This window comes from Brachypodium distachyon, chromosome 3 (assembly GCF_000005505.3).
Source record: "Brachypodium distachyon strain Bd21 chromosome 3, Brachypodium_distachyon_v3.0, whole genome shotgun sequence".
NCBI classification, from domain to species: Eukaryota; Viridiplantae; Streptophyta; class Magnoliopsida; order Poales; family Poaceae; genus Brachypodium; species Brachypodium distachyon.
This window is the reverse complement of record NC_016133.3, coordinates 50,470,822-50,488,263: the sequence shown is the minus strand read 5'-3', so window position 1 is coordinate 50,488,263 and position 17,442 is coordinate 50,470,822. Positions and strand designations below refer to the sequence as shown.

The window sequence follows — 17,442 nt, the reverse complement described above, 5'->3', positions numbered from 1 at the left end:
AGTTAGCATAAATACAATAATTTAATCCTAATGCAATTCTACAAAACAACGCTAATGCATATAGGAATAAAATAATTGCGACGATAGGTGATTCATGATCAAGATAAACTTGCCTTGTCCAAAGTTGTTGTTGTTCTCACACTCGTCGCAAAGACATGGTTCGCACTCCGTAAAATCTATCAATCGAAACGTATAGCAACAATAAACAACCATCCAATACATACAAGCAATCGAATGAAATATGCCATGATGCCATGCACATGATGCAACCTAAACTTTGTTTCCGTCACAAATAACTCGTTTAGTGATTTAAATCTACGTGGTGAGTGGTTAGGATCATGATCATGGGGTGTAAATTGGAAATCATTCAACTAAGCCAGTTTAATCCATTTTAAGCTAGATTATACTAACTTTGGTTATACATTCATTTTTATACATAAACAATTTTTCTTCTGACTCCACTGGTTGGAGGGTGTCTCTAAGAAATTTTAAGAGTGGATAATTCGTCCAAAATAATTTTAAGCAAATTTTTAAGTGGATACGTTCATAGTTAAGCATTCTGTCACTTGGTCCTGCTTCAGTTGTCCAAAACTGAAAATAATTTGTGCCAAAAGATTCTACATTCCATGAGGATTCCAAAAAGGTGCAGAACATCAAATTTGGCCAAACGGTTCAAAAGTTATGAGCGTTTGAAGTTTCAGGGGTTTTTCTGCAATTTTACCATTTAATTCATCCGGGAATAAAATTACATTTTATTACATGACACGTGTCGCGCTCTGATTCGTCGGTACTGGTTCGTTTAAGTGATCTAATCGCGGCCGTTGGCCCAGATTCTACGGCCAAGGGGTGTCGGGCTCACCTCCCGTGACCCTAGGGTTCCGGCGGTGGTCTCCGGCGGCGGCAGCGTCGTCACGGGCGGGCGGCGGTCTTCGGACGTCGGGGAAGACGTAGGCGAGGGCGGCGCGGCGAGACGAAGAAGATGACGCGGACGGCGCGGCGAGACGACGTCGGAATCGACGCCTAGGACGACGACGGTGAAGCTCCGGCGAGTGACGACGAGGAGCTACGGAGCACAAAAAAAAGAGCGGAGCGCGTCAAAAGTTGCGCATCGACGAGTAGAAGAGATAGGAGCAAGCCTCGTAGGGTCTTACCCTCTCGGTCACCGGCGGCGACGGGAAAAGCGGCGGCGCCCGAAGCTTTTCTGGTGAAGAATTGCGGCGGCGTGGGCGCGAGATGGAGTGAGAGGGCAGGGGGAAAAGAGAGAGGGGGAAGCCCTCTTTATAGTGACGCGGGAGAGAGGATTAAAGGCGGGCTCTAAATCGTGAAATGAAGACGAGTAATGGTGGCCGGTGCTAGATTTCCGGGCGAGGGGTTGAAGGGCCCCACCTGTCAGCGACTGCGGGCGAGCGGGCGGTGGTGGGCTGGGCTAGCGGGCTGCCGGTTCGCGGGCTGGGTTGTGACGCGCGCGCGGGTGCTGGCTGGGCCGGTTTGGCCCAAGGTGGCCGAGCCGGTCCGGTTTTATTTTTTTTGTTCGTTTTCTTTTCTCCTTTTCTTTTTCTGTTTTTCCTTTATATCTTTTGATTTTGAACTCCAAATGACCTCAAATAAATTTCAAAAAATTTGTAAAATCATATCCTTTAATGCAAAAGCATCTGGGACTTGATTCCCTCCAAAAGCAAATTATTTAAAAATATTTTTGCTTAAATAGTTGCCTCTAGTGCAATAATATTTAGGAATAAAATAGTTTTTCACATCCAAAATAAATTCTAAAAATTATGGGGGTAGCTTATCTTATTGCATTAAACCCTTTCTATTGACAAAAACCCCATGGGTTGAAGAATTCCAACAAAAATGCAAAGGAAAATTAAAGAGGCAAAAGCTTAATAATAAGATTTTAAATTTTGAATCCTTGGTTTAAAATGCTCAAAGTGCATAGATGACATGATGCTCATGAGTACAAATGCGTGATGCAAAGTTTGGGAAAATTGGGATGTCACAAAAGGACACAAAAGAGCATGCACAAATACAGTCGTAACAACCAAAAATCAGGAAAAACGGAGACATATGAACCTGCTACAGCTAGAAGGCCAACACACCAGCAAAAACCTACGGCCCATGAAGCTCCCAGACAGCCGCTGGGCCAAGATCATCATCCTCTGCTGGCCTGCTACGTGGACAACGTGGGCAAGAATTGGGAGAATAAAAACAACACAAATCTTAACCAATATCAGACAGTTAATAAATCGACTGAGATATAACTATTTCTCAGTTGTCTGAGAAATAGCAAATCCCAAAAAAATAAATTCCTCTCTCATTTTTCTATGAGCTCTTTTTCGCGGCGACTTTTTCCTATGAGTTTTTACAGTGCAAATACTGCAAGGTACATGGTTTTGCAAGTTGCAACCACCACCATAATTCACGGTATTTCGCGGCCAGAAACATTGAGTGAGGAGACGAATGGATAGACATTGATACGATGGAGATCACAACCCTGTATGCAATTAGTAGTACTTCAGAATTTGCACATGACAACAATTCTTTAATATTCCGAAATTCTCCACATGCATACATACAGCGAGTAAAAGAAATGATCACACACTTGGAACAAACAGCAGAGCAAGCAGACATGGCGAACTCGGAAGACATCGACATGCATATGAACGGATCGACGGCCACGTACGGAGGCACCATGTGCAGAAGATCGATCGAATCGACTACAACCCGAAGAACGTACGCACGGTAGCAGCTGATGATGCAAAATAAGGCTGAACTAAACAAGCAATGGGGTGGATGCGTCCTTCTTTGTCGCATATCTACATTTCAGTGCCCCCTCGCCCGCCCGGATCGAGCGCCGGACTTAGCTGCTGCTCCGGTAGGACCCGAGCTTGGCGGCGCTGGCCCTCAGCACGTACTGGTGGTATGCGGCGGCGATGGCGGCGCCGATCAGTGGCCCCACCCAGAAGATCCACTGCACGAAACAGGCAGCGCAATCAGTGTCAGAGATCAGTTAATTAAACTCCAGCATCATTAAACTCCGGCAGCTAGCATTTGCATAATGAACGATATCCAAAGCAACTTTCATTTTTACTTATCTTCTATCGATTTGATTAGAACTTACACGAAACATAGTCAAGTTATTTGGTCGATGGTGACATGTATGCTTGTGATGGTCGAAACTCAGGTATATGTCGCTTCTTCAGTTACACGGGGCATCTTTTAGGTGGGTGTAAGGTGCTACGGAGTAGGACGGAGTGGGAAGGGATTAGGTTGTATATTTGCATCAAGTGGGTGGATGCAAATGCCATGCATAACCGATCAGTAAACAAATCGTTCGAATGTTGATAGATTATTTAAAAAATGGTGACAGCTAGCTGTTTAATTTTTGGCCAGCCTTATCCTGCCGTTCGTTTTGCAATGTAGACAATTCATGTGTTGATTGCAGCCCATAATTAATTCCTCTCTTATTTCTGAGTACTGGCAAGAGTAAACAGGGGCATGATAAGTTAATCAAACATATCCCGCGCGATTGTCAATTCAGCAGTCTAGTGTTATCAAGTCCTAGTCGATAGCGAGTTGTGACTAAATTAAGCGAAATAGCTACTCCCTCCGTCTCATAATTCTTGTCTCAAATTTGCCAAAAAAATGGATGTATCTATTCCTAAAAAGGGTCTAAATACATGTAATATTTCGATAAAAAAATTATGGAACGGAGGAAGTAGCTAGCTAGTAGATGGACAAAAAATTAGGCTAGTACTTCTTAATTAATAGTACTACTAGCTAATTAGTAGATACGGACAGCATATAACATGTAATATACTGGCAATGGTATTGTATACGTACTTGATCATCCCAGGCCTTGTCAGTGTTGTAGATGACAGCAGCTCCCAAGCTCCTCGCCGGGTTGATGCCGGTGCCGGTGATGGGGATGGTGGCCAGGTGGACCATGAACACAGCGAACCCGATTGGGAGAGGAGCCAGCACCTGAGTAGATGGATAAGTTCAGAACATTCAGATCAAAATCATCAAACACATGCATGGACTTGTATACTAGTTGTATTGCATTGTAGCACGCTGAGCCGTTAACATCAGACTGATCAGAGTGAATTATTATCCTAATCTAAGAACCTAACACTAGCTAGCTTCTTGCTCCTTGATGTTTTTTTTGAGGTTTCAAAGTAGTAAAAGCTTTTGCAGCTTGATATAAATATAGTACTCCGCTACTAGCTTGTTAAGGACAAAACAAACTACTGGACAGCCAGTAGTGTGGACAGCATTTAAAATCCAAAACGCACTAAATATTTATTTCGACCCAAAAGAAGTGCATAATTAATTGAAAATTGTGGTCCTAGAAAGGGACGGTTCACCAAATCTGAAGGACACGATACATCCAGGCAGTCATCGTCTCACCAAAAATTTCTCTTGGAATTTTGCAGTTTGCTGCTATCCATGGAATATATATAGTCATTGGCGGCAATCAGTTGCCATTGGCCACCTCACATTTGCTGCAGACAATACAACGAGACAGGGACTGCTGCCTGATTATAAAAAGCGAGAGAATCTTCCTGTTCCTATCTTCCTATTGGCATGCCGCATCATTTGCACATTGGGTGTTGAGTGGTTTTCAGAAGCTATTTGTACAATTGGGACCATGACATTGCATGTTTATCTTGTGTACTTTAATTAGGATTTAGGTGCACTAAAATGCTTAATTTGTCAGGATTCACGAACGTGTTTGGCCTACTCCTGTAGTATATACAGTATTATTCATTCGTGAACATGCACACTCTCTGGGGGCTGCTACCCAAAAGTGTTGTGCTAACAGTATAGGCACCGGTAGCAGAGATTCAGAGTACCGCCGATTTTTTTTTAACATGCGATGTTCGAAAATTCGAGCTTAACTCTTTTTTTTGTGTAAACATTCGAGCTTAACTTAGTAGGCGAAGTGTACTTGTTGCACACTTAACTGCAATGATTTACTAAAGACCAGAGTGCCTTATTTTGGGGGAATTTTTTGACGTCCTTGAGTTAGCCACCCCCTTGTGTTTGTCACTAATTGCGTCAATGCCTCGATGGCATGTGGGTCCAGGTCCAAAATGTCGTTGGCACATTTGCGAAATGTTCTAGTGCTACACAAAGATTTTTCCTCTCTTTCCAGAGTATAATTTGTTTTTAAACTGTTCGTGTACTGTTAGGACATATATTGAACAGTTTTATTTGAAAAAGGTTCTTAATTTTGAACAGTTGTTGAAAATGTTTCCTCGGTGCCAAAGCAAGTTGGTCAACGCCTTTCTTAACTCTGACTTCTATCATTGGGTGGCCATAAACCGAAAGCATCAATTCTACACTCTTAAAAGTGTACTCTGCACCATGGTTCATGCTCTGCATGCAGTCTGCACTGCAGTATTGTACTCCATCTAATTTCGTCTATAACGAAATTAATTAACGTGCACGTATGTATTTTGCTCACCGGGATGTGGGAGTCGCGGGCGTTGCGCTTGGGGTCGGTGGCGGAGAAGACGGTGTAGACGAGGACGAAGGTGCCGATGATCTCTGCCGCGAGCCCGGTGCCCTTGGAGTAGCCGGCGCTGAGCTCGTTGGCTCCCCCGCCGTAGCGCACGTAGTAGGCGCTCTGGAACCCCTTGACGAGCCCCACGCCGCAGATGGCGCCCAGGCACTGCGCCACGATGTACAGCACCGCCCTCACCAGCGACACCTTCCTCGCCAGGAACAGCCCGAACGTCACCGCCGGGTTTATGTGCCCACCTGCATATATACATACATACCCAAGCCATCAGAATAATTGGTGATCCGGTGAGAAATTACAATATATATATATATAGTGCTCTGTCTGTATTACCTGAGACGCCGGCGGTGCAGTAGACGAGGACGAAGATCATGCCGCCGAAGGCCCAGGCGATGCCGAGGATGCCGACGCCGCCGCAGGCCGCGTCGGGGCCGGAGGCGGAGACGTCGGTCTGGTGCTTGTAGCCGATCACGGTGGCCACGGTGATGTAGAGGAAGAGGAGCGTGGCCACGAACTCGGCGATCGCCGCGCGGTACAGCGACCATTTCGTCAGCTCCTCGAAGTCCACGATCGGCGCCGGGGGCGGGTCCGAGTAGTCCTTGGCCGAGAACTCGCCGCCCTCGGGCGCCGACGCCTCGATGTCCTTGGCCATTGCTGCTAATTAACTTGATCTTGCTGCTGGAGATCTGCAGCTGGGCTAATTAAGCTTGCGCTTGGCTGCTGTTTGTGTGTGTGAGGCGATGGGAGAGGTCAGGTGTATATATATATATACATGGGGAGCGCGAGAGGAGGAGCTCATCATCATCAGCTCCACTTTGTCTGGTTAAGCGCGAGAATGATTGATTACGATAGAGGGATAAGGTTTTGTGCTTAATTTATGGGGGTTTTGCGTTATAATTTGCCGCCCGAAACCGACTATGCCATCATCGTAAGGTCACTGTTACGGATTTCGGAGCCTAATTAACTGGCCGCTAGTGATTAATCGGAGGGGCTATTCTAACGGCTAGATAGCTAGCTAGCTGTGTGCTTACGTACTGTTTGTTTTATTTGTACTATTCTGGAACAAGAATATTGCAGAAAGGTCAGAAGGCACATCACGGCTTATAATTGGTGTTCAGTAACGGTGAGTCGGTGATGGTGTATAGCGACCTTTCGCTAGGGGCTTGGTGAAGAGTTATCATAGAGGTTATAGGTTTACGCAAGGCCTAAGGCTTAACAGCTTAAGATTGACCTGAAACGGTGAGTCTGCTCCACATGCATGCAGGATTCAGCTAATGGCACGGCATGCAGCACATCGATGATAAGTATGTATTCCCCTACAAAGCATGCAGGCATACTGATAAATGGCCCGACTGCGTGCACATCCAAAGCATGCATAAGTTGGCATCGCCTTAAAGCAAAACTAATCGTAAATCTTCTCAATTTTATAGATGACTAATTCGCACATATTTTTTTCTAGAATATACTAATGCGAACATATTAACTGCTCTCTCCGTCCAACAAAGTATGTCTCAATTTTGACCAAATTTGAATGCATCTATACACTAAGTCATGTTTAGATACATCCAAATTTTGACAAACTTGAGACATCTTTTGTTAGACGGAGGGAGTAACCAATTCTATGTTCACTGGTGGTTTCGAGTCCTTTTTCTGCAGTGACAGTTCGAAAATCAACCAAACAACATGGGTGGAGAACCAGGGGAATTCGACATGCTATTATTGTTGTCGATTGTTCTAGAGCCTACATAATTCGGCTGTCCTATCTTTTAGAAAACAGTTCTGTATCCGATCTCTGTATTTTTAAAAAGTTCGATCAGTATATATACATACTTATCCACCAATGGAGATGCGTAGAAACTTGATTGCTAATAATAACATACAAGGACAGCGAATCGTTGCTAAGACAGACAGCTCGTCCTAGCGATTCACACAAATTAAGATTCTCATCACTTGCTCGATTTCGATTAGTTGCAGCTACAAGCTGTATGAGGTGACAGCATTAGCTGCTCCCTCCCGCAGTCCCGCCTCTTCCTCCCGAGAGAAACGTGCTCCTGAAATTTCAAGCCCGATCGACTGGTCAAGTACTCAGGTCTCTATTCCGAACGAATAGGCATGCAGCTAACCTCATACTCCTTTGATAACCCATCACTCCTACTCATGTGTCCTCACCGTTAACCTTTAAGCAGCAGACTGTCAATCGAACCACAGAAGCATTTTACACAACATAATAACTAAACTGCATCGTGAGTTATCTTTTTGGGTTGGGATTTAATTTGTTATCTATTCTCTTTGCTCGCTCCTGGCTGCCCTGTCTCTTGTCTGCATGCGCTATCTAGCTAATCATATGGCACTGTGTCACCCTTGGCCACTCTGGCCATTAGTTCTGTCAGCTCCCCTTTTTGCGTAGTAGAGAAATCATCCATGATCGCTTTCTATGAAGAAGCCAAGTGTAACACCGAAACAGATGGGCGCAGAACGTTCCCCTGTCTGCGAATATTTCTTTAAGATTTCGTTGGCGGGGCCCTCTCGATGATATGATCTCGCTCCAATTGAATTAGTTTCCTCTTCAGCAAACTCTTTTCTGTCTCCTGAAATTTCAAGCCCGATCGACTGGTCAAGTACTCAGGCCTCTATACGACATCAACGTGACACGTGGGCGAACGGTGGCCTTACGATTTTACAGAATCAGAAACCGCCGCGGCGCCCGACCGGCCAATCCGGCGCTGCCAGCTACGCTCATGTGGCTGGGAAGAACCGGGCGGCTGGGGTCTCATTCACGGCCCCAATCAGTCAGATTTCAGATGCCTCCCCCCCTACGACTGTGCTGCCTACACAGGACAAAAGTAGTTCGATCGTCCTCCGGAGCAGAGGATAGAAGAACATACAGATATGTAAAATCAACTCTCTATTGTATGATCCGCTGGATTCCTCTGCGTTGTGCTGTTGTTTACCGGCCGATGGCGATGGGTCCTGTGTAAGCATGGAAAGATTCGAGGGCGGTTTAGCTGGAAAAGGATGGCGAGCCAGTGGAATGGCATAGGTGATCGATCGAACTCGTTGGCGGTAACGTTGGACAGCTTGGCCGGTTTGATAGCTATAGGAAGGGGATTATACTTGTATCAGAGGACAAATGAGCCGATCAGTTCTTCTGGGGTAAGAAATGCAGGTTTGATATGTAATATCTCAATATATAATTGTATGATGGAGCATCTGAAATAATACACATGCACCTGATTATTATGATCTTGTCCTATAATCTTTTGTGTTGAAATAATACACATGTCACCGATTATTATGATCAAGAGAGTAAATGCTTGGTTATTGTTCTTTTTTTAGAGAAATACTGTAGGGGAAACATGTAAAGTAATTGTGAGCATCCAGATTTGAACCCTGATGGGTGGAGCCATGCACCTACAACTCTACTACCACACCAAGAGGTGTTTCTCCTTGGTTTTTGTTCCGTTAGGACATGTTTGGCGTCGTTGGATTTCATGACATTTGTGGAAATTCTGAGAATTATAAATGAACTAAAATCTCAAAAAATCTAGTCAAATCCATATGTGCCAAACCAGAACAGAGGAAGTAGCAACAAGTAGATTCTAAGTTACTAAAATATGCCCTGTATCGGACCTAGCGTCAAAATAATATAAAACAATGATTTATAAATATGACTTGGCAACAAATCTTGTATTTTTCAGTTTAGAAGAAAGAAATGGTTTCTCAAAAACGGTGGAATCATATGGTTCCATGTCATTCTATCACGTGCCCTCGACCAAACACTACCTAAGAGAACTTCTCAAAATCTCACAACTTATTTTTCGAAACGATGCCCGCATCTATTTTATATCAAAGTTGAGATAGACAAACAATCCATTTCACGGGTCACACAGTGTGGATATAAAAATCAACCAGAGAAATCTAAAGTCTCGTATATCGTGACTAAGAACCTTGAATCCTAGCAACCGGTTGGTAACTAGCCTAGTTGAAGATATCTCATGCGACAGTCTCCAGCCCGTTGCATTCGGAAGTTAAATGCTCCCGCTTGTCCACTAGCAAAAGAAAGGACCATAGACGAATCAAACCATTGACAACCTGCAAAAAATAAGTGCATCTCTTGATCTGTTAGAAATAATATCATTTTGCATTTTCAAATAGCCCAACAAAATGCGGAATCTACCGACCATTTGTGAGCTTTGGACTTTTTGTCACCCCATTTAACCAATTCTCAAACATATTGGTGTCATTTCCCAAGAGAACTTCTCAAAATCTCGCTATTGTTGAGTTTTTTTTTACAGTGACCTTAATCTGCTGGAGAAGCTCTTGCAGGATTTGTGTACAAGAACAGATTATCCGTCGGGATTTTTGCAATGGTAAGTTAGCTCCCAACTCGTTTGAAAATTTTGCCGTTAAAAAAGAACATATTTGAAAATTGTAGTTTGAGCAACAATTAGTACCAAAATATGGTTTATGTGTGATGCAAAATCACATGGTTGTAGTGGAATGTGGCGTATCATTAATCATGTAGTTGCATGGAGTCAAGTTCAAATTTCAGACACAATGGTGCTTTACTATTTTGCGATGGATAAAGTATAATGGTGCTCCTCCGTTCCGAATTAATTGGCATCTGCCATTTTGCAAAAAAAAAACCTATTGATTTACGAAATCAACCTGCAGTACACATCTTCAATTGAATGTGGACTGCACGTTGATTTCGAAAACTACAAGGTTTTTTGCAAAAGTTCTGGTAGAACGTGGACTGCAGGTAGATTTTAGAAAATAGTAAGGGTTTTTTTGCGAAATTTTCGACTCCAATTAATTAGGAACAGTGTAAGTATCATTTGATGGGCTGCAGGTGTCTCATGACCGGAAAGATTAGATGATCTTAAATGGACCATGGCCAGATTGCATCCCTAAGCAGGCCGAATTGGGCTTCACCAATAATGGCAAGAGGCTGAACAACCCCCACAGCCTACTTACCAAGGCGTAGCACGATGGACCGGCGCGTGCATTTTCTTCAACATTACAGGTATGCTGACCCAAATGGCCGACTCCCAAGTTCCATCGGAAAGAAAGAACAAATAATGATCCGCTCAAATAGGCAAATTGTGAAACGGGTTCGTTAAAAGAAAAAGTATTTTGCCACGTGCGAGGTAACTAGGATATCACGTCGCTCTTCTCCTCTCTCCTAATTTCCTATCATTCGTCTTCTTCGCCCTAGCTTCGTCTCGAGTTCCGGAGCAGCTGATGCAAGGATAAGGAACAAATTAAACCAGCCTTCTCTGCTCACACCGTGCGGTCTGCGCACGTGCGTCTACTCGAACGAAGTCTTCTTCGACCAACTCGAGCGAGCTCGACTGCCCCTCGCAACCTCTCGAATGCACGCATGCATGGAACAACGCGCAACTCTCGTCTTTAGCCTGCCTCGCCTGTCTGCACAGCCCGCAAACGCTAGCCGCCACTAACACACAACGTATTACAAATGAGAGGCCCCTGTATCCTCTACGTCGCTTCACTCTCTTTGGCAAACGTATATTGGCAGCATTTGCATGGCTCCAAACGCCTTGCGGGGACATACGGAGCTGTCCCGCTGTCCGTGTTAATCCTCGTGCGCCCTGCCACACATACATCCGCAGGCCGCCCACGTGGCTGCCCGGGCCCGATCCATCCCGAGGACGACACGTACGCCCGCATCCGCTTGGAGACCGTGTCTACGGCTCTCTCGTCGCATGCATGATCGAGCATTCGAGAGCTACATATCCAGATTATGCATGCATGCAGAGCAGGCCGGGCCGGCTGGACAGGGCCAAGGTAGGGAACAGGATAACGACCCGGCACGTACGTGCGGGGAAGCCATTGATCGACAGTGTCTGATAACACACGTGGGCCGGGCTCGGGACCCAGGCATGCATGGATGCATATCATGACCTGCCCCGAAGACATCAATTATGTTCGACCTTGCTTGGCTAGAGATCAGACTGAGCGAGCTTTAGTCGCGCCCGCCGAAAAGCTGGCCGGTCCAATTCTCGATCCAATTAATTTTTCAACAAATATTAGCCAACTACCGATCAACCACATACATCGGGTACGGTGGTTCCTCGTGTGATCTGGACACACGTACGTCTATGTACATCCTCGGATCAGGCGGAAGCCATTCTACGGATAGTAATTATTATTCCCCATTCCATAAATTATTGACGCAAGTTTTTTTCTGAAATTGAGCAAAACAAGCAACTATATACGCACCAAAATGCGTTAAGATACATCCGTATCTAAATAAAATTGCTTCAAAAATTATGAAACAGAGTGAATAGTAAATACGGAGTACTAAGATCAGGACAAGCCTGATGCGTGACTAGGATAATCTTCCCTCTTCAACACGTGTTGAGACGAGTGCGCATTGCTCGAGGTAAAACACTTTCTATTAATAGCTTCATGACACCCAGATTAGAGAAGAATTTGACATGAAACTCTTGCGTTTCCGGGCGTCGTACGGATAAGCCTTTATTTTTAATCATCTGTCCGATGCCTGATTTTTCCTTATCCAGAAGCAAACTAAGACACCAGGCCCACTACACTGGCAACGACCAATAGCAACGTGCCAGCAAGCAGTTAACACCCCAAAAACTCCTACTATCACCCGCAACCACAAAAACACGTACGGTACGTGGCGATCTGCAACCGCGAAAACGCGTGGGACCCGTTTAACAGTGTCACCAGTGTAGATATCGCCCGCGTAGCGATCCCCAACACGTCAAGGGGCAAAACGGTCATTCCATTAAACGGCCTTATCCGCATTCCTCCGCTTTCCACTCTCGTCCTTCCAGCTCATATAAATGCCGGCCCAAAACCACCAGCCCACGCCTTCCTCGCTTACCTCCCTTCTCTCCCCGCTGCGGTTTCTCTTCTTTCGCAGGTCTCAACTTTCTCGCCTCCCCTCCTTGCGCGATCCGCGTCACGTTTCTTCTTCTCACCGCGCGCGCGCGCTAGCTCGAGTTCCGGCAATGGCGAGGAGCGGCACGGGGGAGCGCGCGTACCACCAGTACTTCTCGTCCGCGGCGCCGCGCGCGCACGGCTTCACGGCGGGGCGGCGACCGGCAGAGGCAGCGGCAGGCGCGGACGAGTTCGACGAGTCGGACATCTGGGGGTCGTTCGATTCGGCGGCAGAGGCCGAGCAGCGGCCTCGAGCGGGCGCGGAGATACCCCGGCGGCCGGGGCGGAAGACGAAGCCGGCAGCCGCGGCGCACGGGTCGCTGCCGGTGAACATCCCGGACTGGTCCAAGATCCTGGGGGACGAGTACCGGGGCGCCGCCGGGCACCACCAAGAGTGGGAGCTCGACGACGCGGATGACGAGGACATCGGGGGCGGCGGCGCCTCCGTGGTGGTGCCGCCGCACGAGCTCGCGTGGCGGCGCCGGGCTGCGTCGCTGTCGGTGCACGAGCACGAAGACGGGATGGGGATCGGCAGGACGCTCAAGGTCCGGGACGCGGTCTGGAAGAAGACCGGGTTCCAGGCCTGACCTGGCGCGCGCACCCACGAGTCAGGAGTCGTGTCATTGCTAATAGCTGTATTTGTTTTGACAGAGCAGATGGGGATAAACTCTTGCGTTGCGTAGTGGCAGTTGCTAGCTAGCTCAGCGTAGTTAATTAAGTTTGGTGTTTTTGACAGACCTTGGTTAATTTCCCCTTCGGCGTGGGGAGAAAGAGTGAGGAGTGATCGTTGTAATTCGTCGGTCAATGTTGTGCAGTCTTTTCGATGACATCAACGCAGAACGTGCCTTTGATGATCTTGTGTTGCCATTTTATATGGGTAAAATAAAATGGATCAATAAATTGGCTGATGTTAATAAGCAGGTAAAATGATTTGTCGTGAAGGCGATCAACGGGCGACTTTTTCTTCGAGTGTGCTGTCCTTATCTGCGTCAGCAGCGCGGTGGGGCATCATCGGCGATTGCCAATTTTACACACCAACTACGCGAAGGGAATATGCCAAACGCTTTGCTGCGCTGCGCCAACTGATTTGACAAAACAACTGGCAGTTGTTGTTGTTGCAAATACGCTGGCCTAAAAGTCAGGCCAATAATAATGGAGACAGTACCAGAGAAATTACGTGTGCTCTGCTGGAGTGTACAGACGGTACAATGAAGGATTTGTCATTCACCAGTGAGTCGTGTTGACCTTACGTGTATGTTTTCGTCGTTAGCAGCCTAGCAAAACATTTCCGCTCTGCTAAAAATACAACAAGATTTTTTTTGAACCTCAAAAGCTCTGAAAGCCCTGGATTTGAACAGAACACAGGCAAGCCTAACAAAGCCACTCGAGTAGCAAACAGGTAATTTTGCCTTTCTGTGTGGCTGACTCGGGATTTTATGGATAAGATCATCATCCGTGCATGCAGGGCCCGCATCCATCATGCATATGTTAGCACGTACGCGTCTCGCATTTGTGTCCGAGTCATGCCTCCTAATCGTGTCGATGCCGATCGATCAGATATCTTAGCAAAAGTACTCACTCCGTTCGTAAGAACTTAAGAGCTTTGTTCTAAGTCTAACTTTTTAAATTTTGACCAAATTTATAAAAACTATTTTCATTTATGGCATCCTTAAATTTGTATTCTGGATACCGATAACATATTTTATAAATTTGGTCAAACTTTAAGAAGTTTGACTTACAACAATCCTAATTTTTTTACATTTAGGAACAGAAGAAGTAGAAAGACATGCAAGGATGTTAGAGTTTTTTTTTCAAGTACTTCGTACAGGAGAGGTTTACTGATTTAGAATAGATTAGAATCCTTTTGGACAGGCTCGGACCGTAACCTAAGTATGGCCAGTTTATTAGCATTGTGCGGCGTTCGATGATGTGCCAAGTTCGATTCGGTTTTTTCATATTTTTAGTCTCTCTCGCTCTATATCTTCCTTTTTTATTTGTTTCTTTGTTTTCATTTCTTCACAATTAGAGAGCACTTTGATTAAATAATAGTCCCTCTGTTCCGTAATTCTTGTCGAAATATTACATGTATCTAGACGTTTTTTAGGAATAGATACTTTTACTTTTGGGCAAAATTTGAGACAAGCATTACGGAACGGAGGAAGTACTTGTGTTGTTTGCCAATGTATGTTTTTTTAATTCATAATTTCAAAACTGTCGTGATGGTGTCACGGCAGATGCCATAGGATGGCTTAACTTGAGGGCGATGGACGAAGGAGGAACTGGAGTAGGGAGGACGTGAAGAAGAACACGCACGATTCACACAAGAACACACAGATTTACCTAGGTTCAGAGCCCTCTTGTCGAGGTAAGACTTCTACTCCTACTTTGCTATATTAGCCGAGATAGGCAAGCTCTGCAATGGCGCTCCTTGAGCTGTATTCTTGAGGAAGAAGAAGAAGAAGAAGGGGAACCCCTAAAATATCTAAGTGCTCGATCCCCTCTTCAGGGAGGTGTAGTGCTCCATTTATGGGCCAGGCATGTCACACTGACATGTGGGCCGAGTCTAACGTCACCTTCCTTGGCCCTGCCGGGCACGCAGCTCGGTTCCCTCCAGGCAGTACCGCAGGGGACAAGACAACTTTACTTTTCACTGCCAGCCTGCAACGGGTACAGCTATCATCTGCCAGCTTCTGTCATAGATTCCCTTTCGGTGCTTCTCTAGCGTGGTCACCTGACACCGATACGCAGGCGCTGACTGCTTTTCTGAGATGATGATGGCGCTGCTTTACTTTGCATCGCGTGGTCAGGATAAGACCGTTGAAGGACCTCGGCACCGCCAAGGTCAAGGGGCTCGTCCTTATCCTGCAAACTTACAAGATAAGAAAACTATACCGGCATATGCCCGGGATGCCGGCTTATCGTTAGTTTAACTTTATGATGCCGGCACACGTTGCTATGCCGGCTTTGCCTCCGTTATCTCGGTTAGAGTTGTGTCGCCATGACCCTACCCAGGATCATCCCCCCGACACTAGTCTCCGAAGCTGTTGTGGTCCGGCATAGAAGTATGTCGGGCTGTGACAGTTTCCCATAGACAGACCACTCACACCTACTTGGGTCCAGCCGAGAGGAATGCCGAGACAACTCCAAGTCCTCCTAGCCGAGATCAATTCGTTTTGGGACTCCGGGTTGGCGTGCTTATCCAGCCCTTAGCCGAGATTCTTTCTTCTCCATGACCGACAATTAAAAACTTACTTCTGCCGACATAACCGCCACCAACGGGAGGATAAGGCTTGAGTTACTGCCATCGCGCTTTTGAGGCGAGCGTGCTGTCACGTCAGATAGTAAGGCCGACAGAGCCTTTAAGGATAGAACTTGGGTTCCCACGCGAACACTTATCCTCCGAATCTCGCGGGATTCTCGGCGGCACGCCGCGCAGTAACCGAGCGTGCGCCTTAATGAGCATAACTGCCCAAATCGTGCGCAATCTTCCCATTAGCCACTAAGGTGGTGGCACGGGAAACGCGCACCCCATTACTTCGCCTCGTATATAAAAGGAGGAGGAGGGCGTGGGCAGAAAACCCTTCGCACTCCTCGCTCTCTTCGCCCCTTCGTTCTCCTCTGCTCCTCGCGCACTTCGTCGCCGTCTGCTAACTCCAAGCATCCCCGCCATCGCGGTTTCTCGCCTCCGAGCTCACAGCCGCCGCTTCGCTTGCAACCACCTAGGCCTCCGCCGCACTAGCTTGGTAGCTCAGGCCTCGCGCAGGCACTTCCCCATCGAAGCTCCAAACCCTAGATCTGTTTCCCTTCAATGGCGTCTTCTTCTCGCAACGCAGCCGTCGACCCTGCTGCTCAGGCAGAGGAGAGGGCCAGCTCCGAGTGCGCAGCCTGAGAGGGCTTCGATGTAACCCCGGATATCGAGTGGCTCCGCCGCTCCCGGCGAGTCCCGGAGGAAGTCGAGTGCCGGGTTCCCGGCGGAGAAATCGTGCCGACTTCGAAGCCGGTGAGTGCGTCGTCTTCCTCTCGCACTTCGAGCGCGGTTTTGCTCTCCCCGCTAGTGATTTCTTTAGAACTTTTCTAGATTTCTTTGGCCTCCAGCCGCACCATCTTCCGGCGAATGCCATTCTCACCCTCTCGGCTTTCGTCACCTGTTGTGAGGGTTATCTCGGCCTCTGGCCATCCATCGACCTGTGGTCCCGGTACTTCATGTTCCGGCCACAGGTTCTCCCAGACAAAGATAATCCCGGCGCCGCAAAGCCGATGACCCAATGCGGCGCCGCCACCATCTTCCCTCGCCGTAACTCGGCTTTCCCAAGGATCCAGGGTCTTGAGTCATGTAAAAAATGGCTCAAGACCTTTTTCTATGTCAAAAATTACTCTTTGGCCGACAAGATCAACCTAACGGGGTTCGAAGTCGGCCCCCCGGAAGAGAAGAGGAACTGGTCCTTCGACCCTAAGGAGACCAATCCAGAGGTCAACGATATCCATACCGCCATCCTCGAGCTCAAGCAAAAAGAAGTATGAATTGTAATTTATCTTAGCACTGCAACAGCGAGGAGAATTTTTTGGTTCATAAGAGAAGTAAAAGGAACGATGTCCAAGATGAGAGGGGATTTAAAGGGGGAAATCATGGGCATGGAGTGAGGCACTTGAATTGCAAGAAACTGCAAGGAAAAATATCATGGTACCAATGGCATGATTTGTGGCGACGTTACCATTGCAGGAGGAACAAGAAGCGTTCTGTTGCATTCAGGCTGATGCTGTCTTTGGAAACGAAAATGGGCTGAGACCCATTCAGGAGGAAAGAGAGAAGGGCAGAGATGGGCAGCTGAGATTTCAGCCCATTAATGCAGGAATTTATTTGTTAAATCGAAAAAACGCAGAAATCAAATTCAATGTAAAACATAATTCCAAATACGAGGCAAAATATGAGAAATAAATTCCTATCTCAAGTTGGACATTATGAAACCAGCACAATACTTTCAAGCCCG

General features: G+C 46.7%; 2 protein-coding genes across 2 annotated transcripts; one reads left to right on the top strand and one right to left on the bottom strand.

Moving 5' to 3' along the window:
• Positions 1-2,492: 2,492 nt before the first annotated feature.
• LOC100843490 (aquaporin PIP2-4) lies at positions 2,493-6,289 on the bottom strand. Its single transcript, XM_003575362.4, has 4 exons — positions 5,858-6,289; positions 5,468-5,763; positions 3,841-3,981; positions 2,493-2,968 (listed from the first exon to the last, which is right to left on the bottom strand). The coding sequence occupies exons 1-4, from the start codon at positions 6,174-6,176 to the stop codon at positions 2,858-2,860; spliced, it is 867 nt and encodes a 288-aa protein (XP_003575410.1). The 5' UTR covers positions 6,177-6,289; the 3' UTR covers positions 2,493-2,857.
• A 6,083-nt stretch (positions 6,290-12,372) lies between these two features.
• Positions 12,373-13,354, top strand: LOC100843189. Its single transcript, XM_003575361.4, has one exon. The coding sequence runs from the start codon at positions 12,526-12,528 to the stop codon at positions 13,039-13,041; it is 516 nt and encodes a 171-aa protein (XP_003575409.1). The 5' UTR covers positions 12,373-12,525; the 3' UTR covers positions 13,042-13,354.
• Positions 13,355-17,442: the final 4,088 nt, after the last annotated feature.